At 39.8% G+C, this 23135-nt stretch overlaps 1 protein-coding gene across 2 annotated transcripts in view; it reads left to right on the top strand.

Moving 5' to 3' along the window:
* Positions 1-21397, top strand: part of LOC132774184 (uncharacterized oxidoreductase ZK1290.5-like) — an 89718-nt gene extending 68321 nt beyond the window's left edge. Inside the window, exon 7 of one of the 2 annotated variants that reach the window (XM_060774017.2) lies at positions 20914-21397. In XM_060774017.2, coding sequence (XP_060630000.2) covers positions 20914-21015 — 102 coding nt within the window. In that variant the 3' untranslated portion in view covers positions 21016-21397. The remainder of the gene's footprint in view (positions 1-20913) is intronic. The other variant, XM_060774018.2, reaches the window with a different exon arrangement.
* Positions 21398-23135: the final 1738 nt, after the last annotated feature.

The following is a 23135-nucleotide window of genomic DNA, read 5'->3' as shown; positions in this document are numbered from 1 at the left end:
TCTCTTTTCAACATCTTTTTATAACTTTGAGGTTCAGACCAGTCATGTTCTTGTATTTTCACAACTTCACAATGGTATCTCTTTGGAGGAATACCCTTAGTTGTCCTAGAACTGCGCCTAGGAATGGTCCTAGTACTATCTCCTCCATCAGTCTCATCAGTTTCTGAATTACTAGAGCTAGTACTTTCTGAACTAGAAGATTCAGCTTCAGCTTTTCTCTTCTGAGGTTCTGTCCTTTTAATTACAGGACTACTGCCTTGTAACTGACTAGAAACAGATTCTTGCTTCACTTGCACTTGTGTTCCAAACTGTGTATCTTGAGATGTGCTTGGTTGTATATTTTGCTGTGCAGTCTGTTGTGAAACTGATTGCACTTGTGTAGCAGGCCGCTGTGAAACTTGCTGTGTAGTTGGCTGTGTGGTTAGTGGTGTGTGCATTTGAGTAGTATTGAAAGGCAGAAACACTTCCTTATTTGAATGAATCCTTTCCCAACCACTGTGTTGTTGGAACTTCACATTTTTAGAAACTAACACCCTATTATTACCACACCAAAATCTCCAACCTTTTGACTCAGAAGCAGGGCCTAGATATTTCAATTTCTTCCAAATAGAATCCTTTTTATGTCTTTGTTGAGAAGGAATTAAGACATATGAGTCACTTCCAAAAACTCTGATTGAACTCAAATCAGGAGTTTTTCCAAAAAACAACACATAAGGAATACTATTGACACTTTTGCAAAAAGAACGATTGAGCACAAAAGTGGCGTTTGCCACGGCTTCAGCCCACAATCCATCAGATAAACTAGCATCTCTTAACATTTTTCTAGCCACAACCTTTACAACACCTATCCACCTTTCTGCAACCCCATTTTCACTGGGTGAGTAAGGATTTGTTAACCTGTGAACTATGCCAAACTTTTCAAGCAAATTTTGCATTTGTTTGGACATAAACTCAGCACCACGATCACTCTGAAAAGCTTGTACTGGGTACTCAGGAAACTGTGTTTGCATTAGCTTCAGCCAAGCAGAAATTTTTTGAAAAACTTCACCTTTAGTTCTTAGAAAGAAGGTGAACTTCAGCCTTGAAAAATCATCTACCAAAATCAAAAAATATTTTGACCCGCCTACAGAAGTAGGATGAGGACCAGATACATCAATATGGACAAGCTCTAAGACCCTTTTTGAAACTCTAGCACTGTATTTTGCTATAGGAGCTTTCTTAAGATTTTCTGCTGCACAAATTTCACAATCTAGAAAATTCTTACATCCTTGAATAGGAATCTCACACAACTCAGCTGTCTGTCTTAGATACTGCCATGACAAATGACCCATTTTCCTGTGAAATTCATGAATACATTTGTCGTGTAATGGCCTGGGATTATCAGGTATCTGCTTAATGCAAGCAGACACATTTATAGCAGACTTTAAAACAAAAAATCCCTTTTCTTGTCTCAGTTGCACTTCATTACCTTGAAGATCAATTAGCATAGACTTTTCTTTCTTTAAAGACACCTCAAAACCTTCATCCAAAAGTTTGTTGACACTGAGAATATTATACATAATTTCTGGTACATAGTACACATTCTCAAGAGTACATTTCAGACTGTCAATATAAAGATCACCACAAGAAAATACTTTAACTTTTCTATCATCTGCCAAAGAAATAAAGTTTATATCAGAGTCTCTCACATTTGTCAACAGTTCTATAGTTTTTGCCAAATGCTGAGAACAGCCTGAGTCAATAATGAAAGAGTTCATTGTATCCTTCTTAGAGGTCACCAGGAAAGCATGCTGTAAGTCCTTTGAAGAACTAGGTCTCTCCACTTGCTTGTTTCTCCATTGTCCTGGATTCTGTTTGCAATTCTTAGCATAATGCCCTTTCTTTTTACATTTAAAGCACACAATTTGTGACTTTGGCTTAGAAACACAAGCAGTGTCATTAGAAGCAGTCCCAGAACTTGAACTCTTCTGCATAGGAGCAAAACTTCTCAATTTGCGTTGAGCTTCAAATTCCATAATTACCTTTGAGCCACTTGATTGTCGTTGAAACATATCTTTAAACAGATTCCACGCAGTTTGTGCATGAGGAATATTATGAAGGTGAACCAACAAAGAATCTGACACAGACAACTGAAGAAGCGCCAAAGCTCTTTCATCTTTTTGTTGATCCGCAGGAGTTAGTTGAGCTGGCAAATTCTCAATTATGTCCCATAAATTCTGGGAAACAAGATAAGCTTTAAATCTGATGCTCCAACTGAGCCAGTTACTATCAGATAGTTTATCAAAAGGGAGTGAACCAACTTGAAGAGGCGGCAAAGCCATTTTGGTATTTCACTTTAAAGTCCCAAAGTTCCAGAAACAAATACTTACTGCACCAAAAAAGAAAGGACCCCCAGTATACCCGGGTTTCAGCCCAGCCAATTTATATTCACTTCTTCAAGTAAAATTGGCTTCTAGCAGTCCAATATCTTTCAAAACTTTGCAGTAATTCTCTGGAATTCAAACACAGGGTCTGACTCACAAACTGTTTGCTTCTTCTTTTGGCTTCAGAAACATTTGCTGAAAAAACCTTTTGTGCAAGGCAAGACAGGAAAGCAACATAGTTGGCCCTTGCTGCTCAGGCACATAGAAGGCAAATTCTCCAACATAGCAAGCCATAAATCTTCTTGATTTCTCTGAAGGCAAATCTTCCAAGGTTTAGTGTTCAGCAGCAAGCTATCACTTTAAACCTCGCTGCTCACCAAAGCAGCCAGGAGCAGAAGACTCAAAAATGCCTTCAAAAAACTTCTTAATGTTCCACCACATATTTCAAAAAACAAACATCACCTCAGACACGTGGATTATGCAGCGTATCTGGGCCCATAACCTGTCAGCAGAGTTGTAATATCAAATAAAAAATAACAATACTTCAGCAGAAGCTTACTTTATTATAGCTTCATAGTGGAAACTCAGAAATCAGACATCAGACCCTAAACAAAAACCTCCAACCAAATCCAAGACCAATACCAAGACCTAAAGACTGCAGGCAGATGCAAACCATTATAACAGCAGCAATGAGATCCACCTGCACCCAATTGACCAAACCCAAACCACAAGCATTTCAGCAATTAAAGGCACAAACTTACTTACACAAATATAACCAAATACATACAATGAACAATATAATTTTGCACATTTTACAATACTTCTAACAATAACAACCACGCACAATGACTTGAGTAATAAAAACAAGTATAACCAATGGCATCATTTAAAAATATATTGAAAGCAGCAAAATAATAATTTTTAGGGAAAAAGTATCAAATCAGCTAAGGAAAGTTCTAAAAAAAAGGTGAGGTGAGGTTACAGAAGGACAACATGAAATGTGACTTAAAATAGGGCATCAGGAGTAAAGCAAATGGTGATTTCAATCTGAAAAGGCATGAGAGAAGAAGGTGTTCACCTGGCACCAAAAAAATCAACAATAGAGAGGGGATTCCACATTGTGGATCTCACAGAACAGATCAGTTTTTGATTATTCATCCACCAAATGAAGATGGATTTAGAGCAGATATTTATTTATTTATTTATGTCCTATATTTATACCCCACCCTTCTCACCTCCAAAGGGGGACGCAGGGTGGCCTCACAAACACCATACAGTGTCGTCATAACAATCAACTATACATTAAAATATAGGCAGGATTATTTTTAATATACCTGTGTTATTGTGATATTTTTATGCTTACGTTGTTTCGTTAATTTTATGTTACGCTGTTTACTTTGTATGTTTCAATGATGTTACTTGGAAACCGCTCTGAGTCCCCCTCGAGGAGAAAGAGCAGTATATAAATAAAGTTTTATTATTACTTATTAATATTAAAAATATTAAAACAATAATTAAAACAATTGATTAACACACTTCTATTAAAATCTGAGTCTAAAATCCAGTCCGGGTTAAATCATTGCCATAAATGTTAAAATCTTCTTTTACTTGCTGCTCACTAATTGAAAGTTTGGTCCCAAAACCAGGTCTTGATTTTTCTTCTAAAAGACAGGAGGGAGGTGGCCATTCCGATGTCTCTGGGGAGAGCGTTCCACAGGTGGGGGGGCCACTGATGAGAAGGCCCTGTCCCTCATCCCAATGAATCGCGTTTGCAATGTTGGTAAGGTCGAGAGCAGGGCCTCTCCAGATGATCTTAAGTTTCTTGATGGTTTGTACCAGGAGATTCGTTCGGACAGGTAGTCTGGGCCAGAACTGTTTAAGGTTAAGCCAAAGATGGGTAGAACCAAGCAGAAAACATAATTTTCATGTGAGGATGCCAACCATAGATGCAGGCAAAATGTCAGGAGAGAATGCTTCTGGAACATGGCCATACAGCCCAAAACACTTATAGCAAACCAGTGATTCTGGCCATGAAAACCTTCAACAATACATAATCTTCATTACTTTAAGATGGCCCCAACTTTCTGGTATCTAAGTCTCTCTTTCTCTTTCTCTCCCCCCACCTGCATGCTCCCAATGTATGAACTGTGATAGCTACTGAGTGCCAGATCTACTCAAATGGGACCAGTGTCTTGATCCTCAACCACAGCAGATTCCATCTGAATACATAGGGATTTATTAGAAGCCAAATGAATTCATAAATAGATCTCTATTCTTTTGACCTATAATCCACTGTCCCTACATATAACCATAATGGAGAAGACTGTTTTTTTCTTCTTCTTTTTGGGGTGGGTGGGTAAAAATGAAGTTGGTGCTGCCATTTGGGATACAACACTGGGGTCAACAATAATGGACTTTGTAGCTTACCCAGAAGCTAATTTAGCTTTCATCTAGCTTGGAATTAATGTTAAATGTATCATGACGTTCTACATAGGCATACGTTTGTTGTTTTGTTGCTGTTGTTGTGTATCTTCATGTTGTTTCTAATTCATAGCAACCTGAGGTGAATCGATTGCAAGGATTTCTTGCCAAGATTCGTTCAGAGAGAGTTTGCCTTCTTTTGAGGCCAAGTATGCTCATTAAAACCATTCATTGGAGTCTATCTGGTACATCGTTATGCTTTATGATATGCAGTTATGCTTAGGGAAAGTCTTTGCAAACCCATTTGATTATATCAGCCAAGCATTTGATATGCAGTCAAGCTGGGCTGATATTTTAGGAGTTCCTGTGTCTAGAAGCATATGGAAAGTCTGACTGTGATTTATATTGTTCTAGGACTTCCTGGAGTAGTTTTCCCACTGCTGTGCTGTTTTAGTCACACACAACCTCCCCTTGAAATTCCTTGCTTTTTATCAGGTCCCAGTTTGCTGTGAGTTACCATTGTTGTTTGTCCCTGAAATTTGTTACGGCACGCCTTGGGTACAAAATTTCTCCTCTTGATTAGAATTCCAGAGGGAATTTCTGGAGGATTGCTTAAGCATGGTTGTGTATCTGTATCAGTATGTAAAGATATGAAACACATTGTGATTCTCCTTTTACAAAGACATTTGCATGTGGCAAAGGCCCCTGTCCACATATCATGCTGACATGGAACATGTCAGCAGAGCAATATTCACTTCTTAAGTTGCATTTTAGGAGACGCAGTTTGCTAGTCAGTTTGCCCATCTCTGGCCCCTTCCACATAGCTGAATTTGATCTGTTTTGAGCTGGAATATATGGCAGTGTGGACTCAGATAACCCAATTCAAAGCAGATATTGTGGGATTTTTTGCCTTGATATTCTGGATTTTATGGCTGTGTGGGAGGGCCCTCTGTCTTCCAGTTTGGGTTGCTTTCCACACTTCATGACTAGTGAGCTAAACTCAGGTTCGACTATATGATGAGTAGTATGTCTATACTGTAAGCACATACAAATAGACATTTATGTATTTATGTATTTATTTACAACTTTTCTACCCCACCTTCTATCTCATCCTGGAGGGGACTCAAGACGTCTTACATTTAGGCAACTATTCGATGCCTTGAAACAGTGTACAGTTAAAATAAACATTTAAATGGAATTATAAAATACATTGAAAAATTTAAACATATAAAATAATTCCTTCACTGTTAACTACGTTATTCAAAATCATAGTCTGGGGCATTTCAATGGTCATTACATGTAACTCCATATATATCTATTGCAGAAGATCTTCAAAGGCTTGATCAAAAGCTACGTTTTTACTTTCTTATGGAAGGTCAGGAGGGATGGGGCTGATCAAATATCCCTAGGGAGAGAATTCCACAGCCGAGGGGCCACCAATGAGAAGGCCCTGTCTCTCGTTCTCGCCAGTCTCTCCTGCCAAGGAGGTGGGACTGAGAGCAGGGCCTCCCCAGATGATCTTAAGATCCGAGATGTTTTAGGGAGAGATCCGTTCGAACAGGTAAGCTGGACCAAAACCATTTAGGGGTTTATAGGGTAAAGCCAGCACTTTGGATTGTGCTCGGTAGCAGACTGGCAGACAGTGGAGTTGACATAACAGAGGGGTTGTATGCTCCTTGTATCCTGCTCCGGTGAGCAATCTTTTCATTTAAATTGTAGATGTTTAGATCCACATCTAAAATGTGCCAGTTATGAAGAGTTTCTCGAAGTTTATCTGAAGTATAAGAGCTAATTCTCTCCCCTCTGTTATTTAACATCTATATGCAACCACTTGCTCAGCTGGTTCGAGGTTTTGGGCTTGAGTGTTATCAGTACGCCGATGACACTCAGCTGGTGCTGAAGATGGAAGGCCGACCGGACTCTGTACCCGATTGTTTCCATCAGTGCCTCGAGGCCGTTACTGGATGGCTGCGTGCCAGCAGGTTGAGGGTGAATCCAGCAAAGACGGAGATCCTATGGCTGGGTCGACGGGGCAGTGGGGATATCCAGCTGCCTACCTTGGATGGCGAGGCGCTACACCCGTCATCATTGGTAAAGAGTCTGGGAGTCCTTTTGGACCCTCTGCTGACGATGGAGGCCCAGGTCTCTGCCGTTAGCAGAACCGCCTTTTTTCATCTGCAGCAGACTATACGGCTGGCCCCCCACCTGTCCAGGGACGACCTAGCTACGGTGATCCAGGCCACGGTCATCTCAAGACTGGACTACTGTAATGCCATCTACATTGGCCTTCCTCTGTCAGCGATCCGGAAGCTCAAGTTGGTACAAAATCCAGCTGCTTGGCTTCTTGGGGGTATTCCGATGAGATGCCACATAACACCAATCTTACTACAGCTGCATTGGTTACCAATTGAGCACCGGATCACTTTCAAAGTGATGGTACTTACCTTTAAGGCCTTGCATGGTCTGGGGCTGATGTATCTGAGGGACCGCCTAACCCCCACCAACCCCAGAGATCCCTCCGTTCTGAGGACCAAGATCTATTGGAAGTCCCCAGTGTCAAGACCTTGCGTCTAACAGCAACAAGACACAGACCCTTCACAGCAGTGGCACCTTCACTCTGGAATACTCTGCCACCTGAAGTCCGTGCCTTGCGGGACTTACCAGCTTTCCGCAGGGCATGTAAGACATACCTGTTTCGACAGGCTTTTAATGTTTGATATTGTTGTTTTTAAATTGTTTTAAATTGCTTTTAAATTTTGTTAGATTTTAGCTATTCTTGTAAGCTGCTCCGAGCCCCAGGGGAGTGGCGGCATATAAGTTCAAATAATAAATAAATAAATAAATTCAGCAAGTCAATTTCACAGAGTGTAGAGGTGCACATTCCAAGTTCCTAACATGAACTGTACAACTCAATTTATTTTCATGGTGTATATTCACTGAGCAATTCATAGTACATGTATGTGCTTCATACTTAAATATTTACTTTGTTCAGCAAACCTGAGAGAAAGCATGCCTCTCCTGCAGTCTTGCAATGTGACATGGGATGCAAATGCTCTGCAGGGATGCCTGTATGTTCCATGTCAGCGTGATATGTGAAAAGGGGCCTCTGTCTCATGCCAATGCATTGTAAAAGGAGAAGCACTATGAGTTTCATATCTTTATATAGAGATACAAATACACAAACATATAAAGGAAGTGTTTATGTCACGTGTTGCATTAGTTAGTAGTAAGGTTTTGAGACAAAAGATGCAGATGTAGCTACTCTACCACAACAACAGGATCTTTGGCCAGGGTAGTGGCTTTAGTGTGTGCTGTGGGAAGCAGCCACAGGGATTGCTGTTTAGATCGTAGAAACATCCCTGAGCTTCTGCAACAAAGCACCTGCCGAGTAGGGTAAATCTGAGTTGGCTGGAAACTGGAGCATGTAAATCTCTTTCTAAGCTTAAAATATCGCAGTGTGTATGCGTAGAAATCAAAATCTTGCCCAGATTCAGGTGCAAAATGTTCATGAAAAATATGTAAAAGACGAATCTTGGCTGGCACACTTCCTTTCAAAAAAGAGTTACTGAAAGTAACAGTTGTGCGCTCTGATTCTTTCACCCTCCAGAAGCTCCCTTTTGACTTTCTAGTCCTGCATCTATCCTCTCACAGCTATTTGTTTGATTTTCTCACAGCGCAGAGCTGTGAAGGGGGGTCAACTGCAATAAACCCACCTAACACGATTTTTAAAATGAAGCAAAGTCTTTCCTAGGATAGCCGATGGGTTGATTTGATCCATGTTAAGAGAGTGATAGTTTTTAAGATCAAATTTTTATTCTAAAATGGGAGAGAGAGATTAAGAAGAAAGAGAAAAGGGAGTAAACTCATGTGTTAGGCCAATATCGAAGCATACACCATATGTAAAACACACTTAATACATAGAAAAAGCTTTTACGAGTTTGTGGCTGTTGAACAATGGACAGTAGATAGTTTTCTTTTCAGTCTTTGAATTGAAATTATTTTTGCTGCAGAGCATGCTGGATCTAATCATGCAGAGCATCATTAAAAATCAAAATCACAAGAATATTCATGAAAAGTGCACAATTTTCTGCAAATATCAAAATTTCTTCCAGTACAAAATTAATATGCTGCAGTAGGCCCAACAATGGACATGTCCACATCATATTTTAGAACAGTGGCTCCCAACCTTTTTTTGACCAGGGACCACTATCAGAGAGCCCTTGATCAGGGACCACTCTCCAATAATAATAATAATAATCATCATCATCATCATCATCATCATCATCATCATCTTTATTTATACCCTGCCACCATCTCCCCAATGGGGACTCGGGGCGGCTTACACGAGGCCGAGCCCAACAACACAGTACAATAAAATAAAATCAAAACACAAAACAGCATAATAAAATACACAAAACATAAAAATACAATAAGCAATAAAAATTACAATAAAAACATTCAAAATCACAGTGACAGTGAGTGGGCCGCATGTACAGGATAAAATACTAAATGCTAAAAACTCGGGGTGAGATAGAGATGGAACAGATTGTTTGTGAGGGAGAAGCTCATCAAAAATGGGGTTGTAAAGAGGACCTTCATACAGGAGGGGGGGAAATGTACTATAGAGACAAACATTGAGCAGGAGCGGCAATATAAGATTGTATGATTTATCTCCAAAAGTGCAACGGAAAAGCCAGGTTTTGAGATCCTTCTTAAAGCTTTCTAAGGTGGGGGCTCGCGTAATCTCACCAGGCAATGAGTTCCAGAGTCGGGGGGCCACAGAGGAGAAAGCATTAGTACAACATTAGTACCAAAAGGGTTACAGATCAGGTTTTGGTCAACTTTAGATTCTGTTTGGTTATTTGGGGTGCTGATTCAGAAAATTGTCATTGGATAGACCACATCAGCCCCTCCCGACATCCCCATTGCCGCAGCACTACAAGAGGGTTTTGTGAGACCAGTTGCTCTTGTTGCAATGGTGTAGTAACGGTGACGCCATGGAACATATTTTAGTTCTTGTGGACCACTGATGGTCCATGGACCACACGTTGGGAACCACTGCTGCAAACCAAGCTCAAAGTGCCAAAGTACTTTGTATTCAATTAACTCAACACAGAGGGAGGGGTGGAATTTTATTATTGCCAATAGACCTGGAGCAAAAGTAATCTGCTGCAACCTCAAATTTTCTTTTCTTCCTTGTGATTTTTTTTTTTTTTTTTTGCCTTCTGGACCACACTGATGTTGCTGAGCTAGATGTATTCCAGTTTTCAATGGCAAAATATTAGAAGGTAAAGGTGGATGAAAATGTACATATATAAATAAATCATGTTTTTTAGCAAGTGTCTTATTAATCTATGCTAGTACAGGCCGAACATCTTTTTTCTAGAATTCCCAAATTCGAAATACTCAAAAATCTGAAACTGTCTTCATGGGAGTAGGAGATAATGTACTTTTGCTTTCTGATAGTTCAAAATACACAATTGAACTCTATATAATGCATATAGATAATGCATACAATCAAAAATACTGTGTATTTGGGCATCCTCTAAGATATGTCTTTATATTAATATCAAATACAGGAACTTCAAAACAACAACAACAACAAAACAGAAATCCAAAATACTTCTGGTCCATTTTAGATAAAGGATACTCAGCCTGTCATTCTTCTGCATTGCATAAACCACATCAGCTCTAGTTTCTGATGGAAGTAGTAATCTTTTGTGGGTAGTCAGCCTCTCCCCTCCTGACATCTTAGTTGCCTCAGCACTATAAGCGGGTTTTGCGAGACCAGTTGCTCACGTTTCCATGTGGTTTCAAGATAACGGTGTGGACCATATTTTCGTTCTTGCGGACCACTGATGGTCCACGGACCACAGGTTTGGTAGCACTGTTCTAGAAGAAAGTATTATCTGCATTATACTGTACCCAATTAAGTGGCCAATTTTCTCCTAAAGAGATGGATTGGTCATGTCTTTTACTAGACCAAATAAAATATTAAACCTAATGTCCATATCTAGAAAATTTTGAGATATTAAGGCTAGAGACATTTCTAATAGATTAATTTGTCTAGGATAGTCTGTTTTATTCTGTTCTGATATTTTGCAACAAACATTTATAAATGACCTTATTTATTTTCAGCCTTGTCAAGGATGCAATCAATTACTCCAATCAGAGCAAGGGTGGCCTAAACACTGAAAGCTGGAGGTCCATATATAGACATTAAGAAGTCTTGCAATTGTAGATACCGCCAACACAGCACTGGAAGACTAATGATACATGAACTGCAATGTTGAAAGTGGCCCTTGTGTTTACTGTGGGAAGCAACCTTAGGATTGCCATATAAAGTGTAGAAACATTTCAGAGCTTCTACAGCAGAACACCTTCAATGGAAATCAAACTTGAATTGCCCATGGGCTGGATCACATGTGGCTCTAAACGCAAAAAGCTCATTTGGGAGTGAGGAGATTGTAGGTCTTCATGTTCAAAGCACACATAGAAGTTATGTCAGAGAGGCTCCTTTATGGGCACACTTCCTTTCAAAGAATAGTTACTGAAAGTAACGGTTGTGCCCTGTGATTTCCTGCCCCCCAATCCTCTTTTAGACCCTTCCCCACTACAGCCGCACCTTGACAGCTGTTTTTTAAAGCTTCTCACAGTGGAATGGAGTGCGTGCATCTTCCCAATAAATCTTTTGGTACCAAGACTTTGTTTCTTGTACTTCTAACAGTAGTGTGGTATTCTGTTTCCTTCCTAGTTCTTGTGCGGTCCATTGCAACACTGGGATTAAGAAGAGGGCACATGAGCCAGATGTTTGTTTATGTTTATGTTCAAGGGTGGGGACTTTCTGCTACAGTTGTGAAAGTCAGTGCTGAAGATAGAGGTCATCCACAGAAGTGAGTGTGCTGTGCAGAAAAAGGGGTGGTTTAGAGCTTTTTAAACTGAAGATCCCATCCCCAAATGGGGTCCCCTTACCTCAATGTTGGGGTATGAAAAATTTGGCAACAGTAAAAGGTTTCTGAATGCTACCCATTTACACAAATGTTTATCGTGCACTCTGCAGAAGATGCTTAGGCTGTACTCCACAAAAAAGAGAAATCAGTCTGTTTCGCAAACCTTGCAAGTGCTGATTTTAGTAAATATTTGGTGGTGCAGTGGGTTAAGCAGCTGAGCTGCTAAACTTGTTGACTGAAAGATCACAGGTTTGAATCCGGGGAGCAGCGTGAGCTCCTGCTTTCAACCCCAGCTTATGTCAACCTAGCAGTTCAAAAACATGCAAATGTGAGTAGATCAATAGGTACCGCTCCGGTGGGAAGGTAACAACGCTCCATGCAGTCATTACAACCACATGACCTTGGAGGTGTCTAGGGACAACACCGACTCTTCAGCTTAGAAATGGAGATGAGCACCAACCTCCAGAGTCAGATACGACTAGACTTAATGCCAGGGAAAAACCATTACCTTTACCTATTTAGTTATCTTTTTATATTTCATATACCCAGAATATGTAAACATTTCTCTGGTGAAAATGGGTTCTGAGTGAAAAAAGTTTTAAAAGTCCAGGTTTAGAGAAAAATTCCAAGATTTGCCAATCCAGGATAGAGCACATTAATGGCCATATCACTCAAACAGTACATAGACTATTATGCTACATTATGGCACATTTTGAGAATTAACAATTCTAAATATTTCTTAACAAATAGTTAACGAAGAAATGGCTACTTTCTTTTTCAGGAAAAGTTAAAAAAAAGTGAAACAAATTACACTTTTCACAAATGATTTAAGATCGGTGTTAGAGCCACTCCAACAAGTACTCAACGAGATCCATTTCACATACGATTAATCTCCTACATGGCTTTGATTTTATGTACCTAGCTAGCACACAGTAGCTTTTGCCAGTCTTATCTTTGCAATGTGCATACACCTGGGAAAATAGATACAGGGCTGTTCCTCGCCTGTGATGGTGTGCATCCATTGTACCCAGAGTTTCCAATACCACATTGGGAATTTATCAGATGAGAATCAGGTCGTGATTGGATATAGAGAAAGATGTTCTTATCTTTTTGGCTGGCAGCACATACACACACATATATGCACTTTATATTTCTGTCTGCTTTTTTTCTGCCCCTGCTTCTGTATCTCCTTTGTTATCTGCAGGGAATTCCACAGGGGATGTGCCTTCAAAACTAAAGCTGCAGAGTATATGTGCTAACCATAACATAAGTGGAAATCTCAACTTGGCCCAGAACGCCTTGTATGCAGGCTTTTTATGATACACTGATCAGAAAGCTTTACTTCCTAGGTGGAAGAATGGACTCTTCTAACATCACAAGAATTGAATCCTGTTATCTCCTGTAAACCAGGAGTTTACTTTGTCTTGCTGCTGTAGCTTTCTGTTGCTTTGTAAAGATTTTTTTTCTTTTTCTTTTCAAACTTTATGTAAGACTGCTGAATTTGGAGAACAAGAACAAGCTATTCCTGTTTCATGTATTGTCAAAAGCTTTCATGGCTGGAATCACTGGGTTGTTGTAGTTTTTTTGGGCTGTATGGCCATGTTCTAGAAGCATTCTCTCTGGACGTTTCACCTGCATCTGTGGCCTCTGAAGATGCCTGCCATAGATGCAGACGAAACGTCAGGAAAGAATGCTTCTAGAACATGGCCATACAGCCCGAAAAACCTATTCCTGTTTCTTTGGATCAGGAAATACTTTGACCTATTTTAAATTGTTCATTTTGGGGGGAAAAAACAAAAAAAATATGCCCGATTATTGCATTGGCACTTGTTCCTTGGGATGGAGCAAAAGATGGATTTACATCAGTTTATCTCTAAGCACCATGGTCTTTTCTAATGCTTTAAGTGTAGATCTTGGTTAAAAGCTCAGTGCAATCCAGTGCTTAGAGGAGAGTTAATATTAGTATTGAACTAGGGCTTCATGAGACCAGAGTTCAGATCCCACCTAAGCTGCAGAAGCCTATTGTGTGACTTTGGATAAATTGTGTTGCTTCTGCCAAAGAAAATGACAATGGCAAACCTCTTTTGAATAAATCTTGCCACAAAAACTCCAGGATAGATTTGTCTTGAGTTGAATTCACCTTGAAGACACATAATAAAAATAAACTACTAAGAGAAGGAAGTTCTTCATCTATTCTAATGCTGACTCTACCATTCTGCATTCTTGATAGGATGGATTGATTTAGTTTGAGGGTATACTATATCCATTGTAGGTCAGTTCTCATTTTAGGATTTTAGGATAGGAACAAGTGTTCAAGTTAAAAACAATTTTCCAACTGCAGGTTGATTATCCCTTAACAAAAAAGCTTAGGGCCAGAGATACTTTGGATTGGGATACCTGTATTTACCTTTACATACATAATGAGATATCTTGGAAACAGAACCCAAGTTGAATAACAAAGCTCATTTATATTTTATAAATATCTTTATTACGTATAGCCTGGATGTAACTTTATACACAATGTTTTTAATAATTTTATGCATGAATCAAAGTATGTATACATTGAAAGCAAAAGCATCACTATCTCAGCCACCCATGTGGACATATTCAGAATTCGGAATATTTCGGATTTCAGAATTCCTTGCAGGGATGGGAAATGTGTAGCCCCCTAGATTTTGTAGGATGGTAACTCCCATTAGCTAGACAGTGGAATCATTGTAATTGTAGTCCCCCTACAGCTACAGAGACTTGCTTTCCTTTTCTCCATTTGGTCACCAATATTTGTGAATAATTAACTTCAGAAGGAAAAATATTCCTCTGGTTCCTTTTAGAATTTGTTAGAGGCAGCTAGATGGCTTTCTATTGTCATGAATGTGAGTTTTGCCCAAAAGACAGAAATGCATGTAGTCCCCTGAATATACACTGTCATCATATACATTATTAATCAAAGGATCCTGAGTAAGAAGATAGGTAAATGTCTTGGGCATCTCACTTCACGACTTTTCTGTAACATGTTAGGCCAGTCTTTGCTTCTACTCCATTCTTATTCTAAGTGATGATCTGTGGAACGGTTCTGATCCCTGAACCAGCGACTGTTGGTTTTGGAGAGTTTCCAGGAAAGAGTTGGTACTGTGGTAGCCAATGGGCACAAATGAGGTAGTAAATGGAACAATGGTTTCTGGTCCCCCACATCAGAGTAGTTTTAGAAGCATTGCTCTAGGCTGATTTACAAAGCGGGTTTGTGTTCTATCTCTTACTATGCTTGATTTGCTTTTAGTGCTGGCATTGAACAAGAAGTTCAGAGTCCTGGTTCAAATTAAGCCCTACCCTCTAGGCAATTTAAAACTAGCTGTGGGGATCCTCAGATTGAACTGGCTGAATTCTTGGAAGAGTTGGTCTTCCAAGGGATTATTACAGCCGTTAGTTGTAAATGGCACGTGTCATTCCTGCGGTGCAAAATGATTTGCTATATTTTCCGTGCGGTTCAAAGGCAGAATATTTGGAAGGACCATTTTGGCAACTTTAGAAATAACTTTTAATGTGTGTGTGTGTGTGTGTGTGTGTTGGGGGGGGGTAGCTGGGGTCTACCAAAGGCAGACCATTTGAATCCTCATCCCCAAACACCCCTTTACTTTAACTTTGCTACCATAGCCATTGATATCTGAGCTTCTAATGTGCCAATTGCTGTCCTATCCTTTCAGATGTTGTGGGTGCAGTATCATTCTGGAATGCTGGCTACTAGTGGACAACTACTGAGTCTGGTTATCACTATCCATTGTGATGGAGTTACTTTTTTTTCATGTCAGGATCGACTTGAGAAACAGCAGGGCGTTTTTGGTGTGAGATAATTGGCCGTCTGCAAGGACGTTGCCCAGGGGATGCCCGGATGTTTTGATGTTTTAACATCCTTGTGGGAGGCTTCTTTCATGTTCCCACATGGGGAGCTGGAGCTGACAGAGGGAGTTCATCAGTGCTCTTCCCAGATTGAAACCTCCAACCTGTCGGTCTTCAGTCCTGCTGGCACAAGGGTTTAACCCACTGCGCCACTGGGGGTTCCGATGGAGTTACTATTCTATAAAAAATAAAAATAAAACATTTCCAAAACCAACTCTGGGAACGAACATTGCTATTTCTCATTTTTCAACCCTGAGAGCTTTCAGGTCAACATTTGTCATTCCTAGGCCTGCCTTGACTGAAAGTTACACTAGGCATCATTAATATATATACTTTTGGGAGCTAGCTAGTTCATGATCATACGATGCTAAATTGGGAGTGCTAGTTAGTTTTTGCTTCTTTGAAAAAGTGTCAAGCATCAAGTCATCTTGGGTCAGGTGTGAAACGGAGCGTTGTTTATGCAGATTGCTGAAAATGTTGCATCCAGGAAAAACCCCTCTTTGCTTGGGTTGCTGCACCTGATCAGAAATACTAATAAGCTGAACTTGTTCAACTTTGAAGCTGTCCTCACATACCTTTTGCCAGAATGGCATGAAAGTCACTTTGGACTAATAGAGAAAAATCAACCAAAAGCGAAGGGGAAGGGTGGGGCTTTTTCTGCCCAGCTAGTGAGTTTCCTGCTTGATTTTTCCAAGGGCTTTCTGATGTGTTTTTTTTTAAATCCCACTATTTGTTCAACGTTGTCTTTTTTTCTTCTCTTCCTCTTGTTTTTTCTTTGGGTGAAAAACAGCTCAGATGCTCCAGTTGAGAAATGCCAATGGTGGTTTAAAATGTATACAGAAGGCATTTCTGACCAAGATGTACATTTGATTGCAGAGAGCCGAAGATGCGAAGGCTCCTTTCTGTGCCCACAACTTAAGATGGAAGATAATTATGTCACTGCTATAGAGACAGTAAACAGGCTGAAGTAATTATAAGTTCAGAAGCCCTCAGAGTTAAAATATATGTACTGCTGCCTCGGTGCACTGTGGTAATTGCCATCCCGCTTCTCTTTTAAGTGGTACCACAGTGTTACTTTGACAGGAAAGCTAGTGACGTTAGGAGCGCCAGCCTTTGATGGAAGTTCTCTTGCAAATGTAAACAGGGATTGTCAATTGTCAGATCTTTCCGTGGAGCATGACCTTGATTGTTTCCAGTGAAATTAAATGGGTTTCTTTTTTAATGACTGTGTTAGGTTTGGAGAAACCTAAGTTTGAGTCTTTGAGTGTGTTTCTCAAGCTTTTGGAAGATTTTGCACCTTTGCAAGATAATATGGTGCCGTAATCTTATAGAGAGACGGTGTGAAATTTTTGACAAGAGCAAACTTTACCTATTTTTGTTTTCTGTAAAATTTCTGAGAAGAGCTTTACCCATTTTTTTTTTGCACCAGACAACCACAATTGAATATTAAGTGTGCATCAATGAATATTAAGTGAGCAGTGGAGCCCCTTGTGGCACAGTGGGTTAAACTGCTAGGCTGCTGAACTTGTTGACCAAAAGGTTGCAGGTTCAGATCTGAGGAGCGCCATGAAGTCCTGCTGTCAGCCCCAGCTTCTGTCAACCTAGCAGTTCGAAAACTTGTGAATGTGAGTAGATCAATAGGTGCCGCTCTGGCGGCAAGGTAACGGCGCTCCATACAGTCATGTCAGCCACATGAACTTGGAGATGTCTACGGACAATGCCAGCTCTTTGGCTTAGAAATGGAGATGAGCACCAATCCCCAGAGTCAGACACAAACTGGACTTAATGTCAGGGGAAAACCTTTACTTTTTACCTATCAATGAATAACAGCCCTTTCAAAGGGGATAACTGTATTGAGGGGCTGTGGTGGTGCAGCAGGTTAAACTGCAAAGCTGCAGAACATGCTGACCTGAAGGTTGGCAATTCGAATCTGCGGGAAGGGGTGAACTCCCATTGTTAGTCCCAGCTTCTGACAACCTAGCCGTTTGAAAACATGCAAATATGAGTAGATAAAGAAGTACTGCTTTGGCCTGGGAGGCATCTACGAGCAATGCCAGCTCTTCGGCCTAGAAATGGAGATTAACACCACTCCCCAGAATCAAATTCGACTAGACTTAATGTTAAGGGGAAACCTTTACTTTACCTTTAATTGTATTGAGAAAGAAGCTGAGTTTAGAAAGATTTCTCCATCAATAGCCAGCTAGAAAATCAGATATTTCTAATTTGGTCCAGCACAAAGAAAAATCTGTTAGCTATTTGCTATTAAACTCTGAAACAAGTTATCATCTTGTATATCATGGGAGGTTGTAGAGAGGGATTTGTTCTGTGGTGCTGAGTGAATAAAAGATGTGGAGTCTGTGGTTAGATATCCCAACATTTTTGGGGGTGAGATGTCTGTGTAAAAGCTGAGGGAAAAAGAGAGGACAACCCTTCCTTTGGGTTGCTTGGCCATGTTCCAGCAGCATTCTAATGTTTCACCTGCATCTGTGGCTGGTATCTTCAGAGGTAAAGATGCCAGTCACAGATGTAGGGCTTAATATTAGGAGAGAATGCTACTGGAACATGACCATACAGCCTGAAAAACTCAGCAACCCAGTGATTCCAGCCATGAAAGTCTTTGATAATCCTTCCCCTCCCAACCCACATCCTATTCCCTATGCTATTGTTAACATGCTTTCCTCAAAGCCTAGCTGCTAATTCATAATGCATATCTAAAAGGACATCAAGATTCTTCTTATACTCCTTCCATGTTGTTTTTATCCTGCAATCATTCCATAGTGATGTCTTAAGTTTTTTATCATACCCTTGCTTTTCAGTTCTGAACATGGGATTAGCAATTAGCAATACTACATTGTGAGTGCAATTACTATGTATCATACTGTGAATGCAACAGTTTGATTGTGACAGTTTTAACTGGAATTTACATTTGTTTATTGTACATAATATCATGTTGAATGATATTTAATACCTCATTTTAGAGGATATTTGTCAGTTAAACCCTTGGGAACCCATTTTTTCTTATATTAGCAATAGTTTTCTCAGTAGACCTTACACTTCTCTTTCCCACATTGACTCCACTCCCATTTTTCTATCTGCTGTACAGATAAATCCCTGAATCATGTTTATGAACCACTGGATGTGGTGTTCACTTCTGATAAAGGAAATGTAGTTTTAGTGATAAGAGGAAGGTTCAATCTAAGAGGAAAAATAGTGCCACTCTGCATTGTACAGAAAAATTTTTTTCCTAGGGAATGGAGGTAGTAGGCCTCTCACAACAGTTGAGACAAAAGATTTTATATTTTATGATTTTTTGGAGCAGGTTTTTCAAGCCTGGTTTCCTCCAAATGTGTTCTACTACATCTCCCATAGACTCAATTAGCCTGGGCTGGCTAAGTTAACAGAGGATCAGCCATAGCAGAGCGGCTGATGAACCAACCTGGACATAGTATATTATTTGAGAACACAGAAATGCTGGACCACCCTAACAACTACCATGTCAGGTTACACAGAGAAACCCAAACACAGGGGAACTCCAGACAAGAAACAATCAGGAACAGCTAATCACCCCTCAACATAGGATTCCCCCAGGCAGTAATAAGTCACACCTAAAAACTGTCAGGTCATCAAATGCTAATCAAGGTGGCCAATTAAAACATTCATACCTGGCTCCAACAGACAAGAGTTCTTTCTCCCACCCTGGATTTTCCACAAATATTTAAAACCAATTTTCCTAGTTTCTAACAGGCCTTACAACCTCTGAGGATGCATCAGGAGAGAATAATTCTAGAACATGGCTAAACAGCCCAAAAAACCTACAACAACCTAGTTAACAGAGTATAATATTTAGTAGTAGATTTAATACATCTGGAGAGCACTAGACTGGGGAAAAGGTATTCTAGATTATGGCGCCTATTATTTCTTCCATTGCAAAAGAGGTATAATAATAATAATAATAATAATAATAATAATAATAATAATGGAGGTAGGGTGCTCCTCTGGTGCAAAAAGAATGTTCTAATAAAAGTTCACACTTGAAGTCTGATACACCATCCAAGCTAAGGAACTACTGCTGTGAATATAATTTCTGTTTTTTAACCACAATTATGAGTTTACTTTGCCTATCTCTGATGTACATTAATTTCTCTTGGTAGAATGTATTTTGGGTTATTTTGGTTTATATTGGAGTCATTGTTTTCAAAAGACTCCCAAGAGCAATAGAAGGTCTTGCAGTAGTGGCTTTCAGAAGGTTCCAACCCCATGCATATTGCTGTTCAGCTTCCTCATTTGCTCAATCGCCAGTTGTAATGCATAGTTAGCCAAGGTATGTTATTAATGTTCTTAATATCTATTTTAATATGACTAGTTAAAATATTTAGACCTTATCTACACCACTTTCACAAAGAATTGCCTTTTATCCCACTTTCTGGCAACAGATTCAAATGGATTCCAGAGTTTGTTTCATGTGGTTGTCCTCAACAGGCGGCTTTGCATTAGAGCTGCGAGAAAAATACTACTGTACTCTATAGCTGCACCGGCATTTGTTTTTCAGTGGCTTCATCTATACTTGAAGGTCCTGTCGTGTGTATCAGTAATGACGTTTAATGGGTCAAAGACCGTTAACGTCTGTAAAAGAGAATGTAAATGGGATAAATAATCTAATAACTTGTTCAGGTTTTGTGTTTTCTTTCTCTCAGTCCTGCTTCTCTGTGTTTCTTTCTACATAACAGTGATTGTTTTGCTTTTTAAAAGTATTTCTTAGATCCAGAGATAATGTTCAAATCATTGGTGTGGCTGCTAAAGGGTTCCTGCCCCTTGGCACCCATGCCACATTTGGTAACATGACTTTTGGGATCATGTGAGCTTTCCTGCATCAGCACAAACTATCACACGCATTCTGGGCTGCTGCCAGATACCAGTGTGGTTCAGACCATCCTGTTGATGCAATATCAACCATGTGTGTATGTGTGTGTGTGTGTTTTCAAGTTGCCTGCCGCCTTATGACAACCCCATGAATTTCATAGGGTTTTCTTAGGCAAGGCATACCCAGAGATGGTTTTTCTAGTTCCTTCTTCTGAAAAATAGGGTTGCTGTGATTTGGTATCGGATATGCCAAGGGGAATTGGATATGCCACTGAATTCCAATTGTGTCTAATGTTCACAGTTGGTAGGGTAAAACTGGCAACTGATCACCTGCCTTCTGCTTGTTGGGTTTGCTTAGTTGTCATCAGCAAGAACACTGTAGCATTATGTGCTGACATTCTCTTTTTCTGGTTTGTTCTTTCCAGGTCTTTGACTTTAGCCTTGAAGAAGAAGATATGGAATATTTAGACTCCATGAACATCAACAAAAAAATGATTCACCTGACTTATCCACTGTGGAAGGGATGATCTTGAACAGAATCACTGCAGATGTCCAGGATTCAAAATAGGATGATCTCTATCCTAAGCATGTCTCCAGTGTTTTTATTATTGTGCTCTGAGCTGCTGGAACTGACATTCCTCATTGATTATTGCATGCACAAGCCAATGTTTCTCTGTTAACAAATTATTTCAGGCAAGCAATTATCCCTTTTACGGTAAAATACATGTTGGGAAATTTTCAGCCTGATCTGGGTAAAAATGAAGACAGCCAATGTCCTTTGTTGTTGGCCACGTGTGAGACAAATCGAACTTGTGCAGGATGATCGTGAGGATTGACTAGTGTGATTAATTTAAGGTCATGTCTGCACATGATTTATACATGAAAGTCATTAAATAAGTTTCTAAGCAAGTGCTATTGTACCTCATTGGAATCCATGTTTAATGGCAATAAAAAAAATGCTGCATTGAGGTTCTTCTGATTCACAAGATCATGCTCAAAGCCAAGAAATACGTTCCTAGTACTCAACCACTCACTTGTTCTCTCTGTTAGAACATATAGTGTATCATCATATACTTTCCTCCTCCGTTTTGGTCAAAGATATCAGGAAAATGCTTCACTGACTTATATCCTGTTTCTCATAGCTAAAAAAAGGAAAGAAGAGAGAAGCACTTTTTTTGGCAATAATTCTTGGTGCCCATATAGGATTTCCATTGTTTAACAGTATGGTAGAACACATTGCTTCTTGGCAGGGGGTTGGACTGGATGGCCCATGAGGTCTCTTCCAACTCTTTGATTCTATGATTCTATGATTGAGTAAATCCCTTCAACTCTGAAATACTTGAGGATTAGTTTGCGCTCAGAAAGCTGCTTCTGTGACCCCCCCCCCCCCCACACACACACAAACAAACATATACAGGCACTCCCTGAGTTACAAACATTCAACTTACATATGATTCATAGTTAAGAATGGGGGTGAGACAACAGGAAGCGAGAGAAATCTACCCCTAGGAAGAGAAATTCACTTCTAGAAGAGTTTTCATGGGGGAAAGGTGTCCCAAGTGAAAATTTAGCACCAATCCTTGTTTCCATGAGAAGCCTTTTTTGTCAAAATTAAATTCTCACAGGGACAGAAAGTGAGTGAAATCCTCATAATGGGGGCACAGATACTACATGGGTGTTAACCAAAGCACTCTTTCTCTCTCTATATATATGTGTGTGCGTGCGTGTGTATACTGTATAAACACACACACACGTGCGCGTGCATGTGCATATGGCTGGAGTTACACTTTAAAGTATACCTTTTCTAACTAGCATACAAATTCAACTTAACAAACCTAGAGACCCTATCTTGTTTGTAACTTGGGGACTGTCTGTATATACACTAAATAATTATCCCTTATAATGAGAATATGGGTGGAAACCATTTTGTTCCAACTCCTATTGCCCTAGCCAGTGGCAAAGAATGATTGAAGTTAAAATTCAGCAACTTTTGGATAGCCACTACTGGATAAGACAAAATGATGTGATAGAACCCAAGGAGCAGATCAGTAGTTCACATTGCATCCTATATTGGGGCACAATTTTCAGAGGACAACAAGGCTTCGGTGAGATTTGGGTGAAACTTCCTTACTTGCTGCTAGATGTCAGACTCAGGAAATCAAGCTAACTTTAAGATGCAACTCGCACTGTAGAATAAATACATCAGTGTTTGGTATATTCTGCAATATAAAAATGTAGTGTGGTATATAAATACTAGCATGATGGATAGAAACACATTTCCAAATGCTGATCCTTGATTTCTGTACCTGGGAACAGGAGGACTTCAGGTTTGTAGGAAATGGCAGATTTTGTTTTTTGAGATTTGGAACCTAGAAGTCCGCCAAACAATAGCTGAAATGACCAGAGCCAGATGTAAAATAATTGGATCAAGAGAGAGTCAGGGATCTATCACCAACTTTTACAATTTCTGTTTGATTTATATTTGATCAAGGGTTCTAATACAACATGGCAACATTGGCCAAGTGGCTGAGGATTTTAAACTAGGACTTGTAGATTATTTTGAGAAAAAAACTCCACTTGGTTCTGGATAGCTTATTTAAATCATTCAGACAACCACTCATAAATCCTGTTATGCCTTTTCCCCATC

The sequence above is a fragment of the Anolis sagrei genome, chromosome 4, assembly GCF_037176765.1.
Source record: "Anolis sagrei isolate rAnoSag1 chromosome 4, rAnoSag1.mat, whole genome shotgun sequence".
NCBI lineage: Eukaryota > Metazoa > Chordata > Lepidosauria > Squamata > Dactyloidae > Anolis > Anolis sagrei.
The sequence above is the reverse complement of the archived record's forward strand: the minus strand, read 5'-3'. Positions and strand labels throughout refer to the sequence as shown.